The sequence below is a fragment of the Carlito syrichta genome, unplaced genomic scaffold (genome assembly GCF_000164805.1).
Source record: "Carlito syrichta isolate Samal-C Ts95f unplaced genomic scaffold, Tarsius_syrichta-2.0.1 Scaffold302862, whole genome shotgun sequence".
Classification (NCBI taxonomy): Eukaryota; Metazoa; Chordata; class Mammalia; order Primates; family Tarsiidae; genus Carlito; species Carlito syrichta.
The window spans coordinates 1,568,288-1,570,798 of record NW_007246958.1 but is presented as its reverse complement, the minus strand read 5'-3'; the positions used below and the strand labels follow the sequence as shown (position 1 = coordinate 1,570,798).

Genomic DNA, 2,511 nt, shown 5'->3' with positions numbered 1-2,511 from the left:
TCGCTATCTCATCTGCTCGCCCCAGAGGGGGTGGGGCCGGACAGGAACAAGATGGCTGCCTGCCTCCGAGCAGGCAACCGGATCCCCACGCCAGGCGGACAGGACAGTCTCGGACGCAGGAGCGGTGGCAGCGATCCCAGCAGATCTTCCCTGAAGCGGTTTGGTGTGGATCTCCTCCGGCCGGGTTGTGATGAGCTACCCGTGCCCGAGGCCGCAGCGGCAGCGGCGGCGGCGGCGGCAGCGACGGGAGCGCTGGTGGGGGGAGGGGCTGCGGCAGCCACGGGACAGTGCAATGCAGTAAAACTGTCCAGTCCTTGCGATGTTCCAGCGATAGTGATGGCCGAGCTCTGTCTGAAGAGCAGGCTGCAATGCTGGGGTCCCCAGCCTCCCGGGGCGAGAGTCAGAGACCCACTGCAGATCTCCCTTGTAGAGGGCTTCAGACACCGGGTTGCCCGGTCGCCATCTTGCCGCCGACTCCCTGCATTTTCTAAAGTTCTTATGGCTTGAAGTTTTACATTTAGGTCTCTGATCCATTTAGAGTTAATTTTTGTGTTTGGGGATAGATAGAGGTCTTGTTTCAATCTTCTGCATGTAATCAGCCAGTTTTCCCAGCACCATTTACTGAATAGGTTCTCCTTTCCCCAGTGGTGGGTGGTGGAGGCTTTGTCGAAGATGAGTTGGTTGAGAAATTGAGGTTTTGCTTCTGGAATCTCAATTCTATCTCATTGGTCTATATGTCTGTTCTTGTACCAGTACCGGGCTGTTTTGATTGTTGTAGCTTTATATTAAGGTTTAAAGTCTGATAGTGTAATACCTCCTGCTTTGTTTTTTGTTGTTGTTGTTTTGCTGAAGATTGTTCTGGCTATTCTTGGTTGTTTGTGTTTTCATATGAATTCCTATGCTGTTTTTTCTAGATCAGAGAAGAATGTTCCTGGTAATTTGATGGGTATTGCATTAAATTTGTAGATTGCCTTAGGTAAGATGGACATCTTCACAATGTTGATTCTTCCAATCCATGAGCATGGGATATTTTTTCACTTGTGTCATCTTTGATTTCTTTGAGCAGTGTTTTGTAGTTTTCATTGCAAGGGTCTTTCATGTCTCTGGTTAGGAAGATGCCAAGGTATTTCTTTTTTGGGGGGGCTATTGTGAATGGGATTGTGCTCTTTATTTGGGTTTCTGCTTATTATTGGTGTAAAGAAATGTGATTGTCTTTTGCACATTTTATACCCTGAGACTTTGCCAAAGTCCTTTATCAGTGCAAGGAAGTTTTTGACAGATTCTCTTGGGTTTTCAAGGTATACAATCATGCCGTCTGCAAAGAGAGAGAACTTGATTTCCTCTTTTCCTATTTGGATACCCCTGATCTCCTTCTCTTTTCTCATTGCTTTAGCCAGGACTTCCAATACCATATTGAACGGGGGGGAGAAAGTGGGCATCCTTGTCTTGTTCCAGTTTTCAGGGGAAATGGTTCCAGTTTTTGTCTGTTTAGGAGTATGCTGGCTGTGGGTTTCTCATAGATGGCTTTTACTATTTTGAGGTATGTTCAACGTATGCCTAAATGTTCAAGGGTTTTTATCAAGAAGTGGTACTAGATTTTATCAAAAGCTTTTTCTGCATCTAATGATGTAATCATGTGGTTTTTGTTCTGACATCTGTTGATGTATTTAATTACATTTATGGTCTTACGAATGTTGAACCAGCCTTGCATCCAGGGATAGAGCCTACTAGGTCATGATGGATGATTTTTGAGATGTGTTGTTGAATCCGGTTTGCTAGAATCTTGTTGAGAATTTTAGCATCTATGTTCATCAAAGATATTGGCCTGTAGTTATCTTTCTTTGTAGGGTTTTTACCTGACTTGGGTATCGATGTGATGTTAACTTCATAAAATGATTTGGGGAGAGTTCCCTCTTTCTCAATTTCCTGGAATACTTTCAGTAGGATTGGTATCAGTTCTTTCTTAAATGTCTTATAGAATTCTGCTGGAAAGTCATTTGGTCCAGGGGTTTTTTGTTTTTGTTTTTGTTTTTTGTAGGTAGTTTTCTTATTACATAGTCAATTTCCTTAATTGTTATTGGTCTATTTAGGGTCTCGATTTCTTCTTGTTTCAATTTAGGCAGATTGTGTGATGTCAGAAAGTCCTCCATTTCCTTAAGGTTTTCAAGTTTGTTTCCATACAAGTGTATGTAGTAGTCTCTAATGATCTTTTGTATTTCTTCAGGGTCAGATGTGACTTCATCTTTTGCATTTCTGATAGTGTTTATTTGGGCTTTTTCTCTCTTTTTCTTGGTCAGTCTAGCTAGGGGACCGTTGATCTTGCTTATCCTTTCAAAGAACCAGCTTTTTGTTTTGTTGATTTTTTGTATTATCTGTTTGCCTTCTATGTCATGAATTTGGGCTTTTATTTTGGTCATCTAGATTCTTCTGCTGAAGTTAGGGTTTTGGTGGTCTTGCTTTTCCAGCTTTCTTAGGTGACTTGTTAGGCTGTTAATTTGTGACCCTTCCATT

The 2,511-nt window shown here is 42.6% G+C and overlaps 1 protein-coding gene across 1 annotated transcript in view; it reads left to right on the top strand.

Annotated features, from left to right (window-relative positions):
• The first annotated feature begins 51 nt into the window (after window positions 1–51).
• Window positions 52–2,511, top strand: part of LOC103259544 (24-hydroxycholesterol 7-alpha-hydroxylase-like) — an 81,841-nt gene continuing 79,381 nt past the window's right edge. The window contains exon 1 of the mRNA XM_008057207.2: window positions 52–219. Coding sequence (XP_008055398.2) covers window positions 52–219 — 168 coding nt within the window. The remainder of the gene's footprint in view (window positions 220–2,511) is intronic.